General features: G+C 45.6%; 1 protein-coding gene across 1 annotated transcript; it reads right to left on the bottom strand.

The window, feature by feature from the left end:
• Positions 1–232: 232 nt before the first annotated feature.
• Positions 233–1,177, bottom strand: LOC129402471 (putative olfactory receptor 2W6). Its single transcript, XM_055129171.1, has one exon. The coding sequence runs from the start codon at positions 1,175–1,177 to the stop codon at positions 233–235; it is 945 nt and encodes a 314-aa protein (XP_054985146.1).
• Between the last annotated feature and the right edge of the window lie 518 nt (positions 1,178–1,695).

Below are 1,695 nucleotides of genomic sequence, written 5' to 3'. Positions count from 1 at the left end.
TTTATTTATTTATTTATTTTCTATTTTATTATTTTTTTTGCTTTTTTGGGTCACACCCGGCGATGCACAGGGGTCACTCCTGGCTCATGTACTCAGGAATTACTCCTGGCAGTGCTCAGGGGACTATATGGGATGCTGGGAATCGGACCCGGGTAGGCCGCGTGCAAGGCAAACACCCTACCCACTGTGCTATTGCTCCAACCCCTACACTCTGAATTTTTAAATATTTAACTCATGACTCTGTTGAGCATTTCTTTGCAAACAGCAGCCTCTTTATTGCACTCTTGACATCTTTGTTTCTTAGAGTGTAGATCAGAGGGTTGAGGCTGGGAGTGATGATGGTGTAGAAGAGAGTCAGGAACTTCTCCTCCTGGGACTTACTGTTATTCTGTGGTTTCATGTACATAGAAATGGCTGTTCCATAAAAGAGAGTCACCATGGTGAGGTGGGAGCCGCAGGTATTGAGGATTTTTCTCCATTTTCCTGCGGACTTGATCCTCATCACAGCATGAGTGATGAAGCCATAAGATATGAGAATCAGTGACAATGGCACTAGAAGATATATCACTCCAAGAGAAAAGACCACAGTCTCAACCACTTTTGAAGAAGCACAAGCCATCTTGATCAATGCCGGCATCTCACAGAAAAAGTTATCCACTTCTCGGTGCCCACATCTTGGCAACATCAGAGTCAAAGTGGAAACAACTATGGTACCACCAAGAGTAGTTAGCCAGGCAGCCAGTACCATCTGGTGGCAGAGCTGAGGGTGCATTATCACCGTGTAGTGCAGAGGCTGGCACACAGCAGCATAGCGGTCATAGGCCATCACAGCCAAGAGCAGACACTCTGTGGCGCCCAGGTCCAGGGCAAAGAAGAACTGGAGCACACACCCTCCATATGTGATCAACTTTCTCGGCCCCCACATATTTACCAGCATCTGGGGGACAATGGTAGTTGTATAGCAGAGATCCAAAAGCGACAGGTTGGAGAGGAAGAAGTACATGGGCGTGTGGAGCTGGGGGTCCAGGTAAGATACCAGGATGATGGTCGAGTTTCCCACCAGAGTCACGAGATAGGAGAGGAAGACCACCACGGAGATGATGCGTTCTACTTGGGGTCTGTCAGAAAACCCCAAAAGGATGTAGTCTGTTCCATAACTCTCATTGTTTACGCCCATTGTCCTTTAGGAAGCGAGGAGATAATACCATGTTAGCAACAAAAATAACAGCAAAATATGCCAACTTCAGTTAGAATTAAAAATCTCTATAGACTCTTATAGATATCCAAGACTTACTAATTTCACGATTTTCTCGTATGAGACAACACTTTCAACATGTGTCCTGAATTCAGAGCCCCAGCTTCCATATTTAAATCCTGTATGTTAAACCCGATATAGCACTATAGCACTGTCCTCCCGTTGTTCATCAATTTGCTTTAGCGGCCACCGGTAACGTCTCCATTGTGAGACTTCTTGTTAACTGTTTTTGGCATATCCAATACGCCATGGGTAGGTTGCCAGGTTCTGCCATGCGAGCGAGATACTCTCAGTAGCTTGTTGGGCTCTCCAAGAGCAGCGGAGGAATTGAACTCGGGTCGGCTGCATGCAAGGCAAATGCCCTACCCGCTGTGTTAATCACTGAAGAGATTCTATATACTATATTATCCATGCTTTATGTATTATGATGATTCACCACA

Source organism: Sorex araneus, chromosome 2 (assembly GCF_027595985.1).
Source record: "Sorex araneus isolate mSorAra2 chromosome 2, mSorAra2.pri, whole genome shotgun sequence".
NCBI lineage: Eukaryota > Metazoa > Chordata > Mammalia > Eulipotyphla > Soricidae > Sorex > Sorex araneus.
The sequence above is the reverse complement of the archived record's forward strand: the minus strand, read 5'-3'. Positions and strand labels throughout refer to the sequence as shown.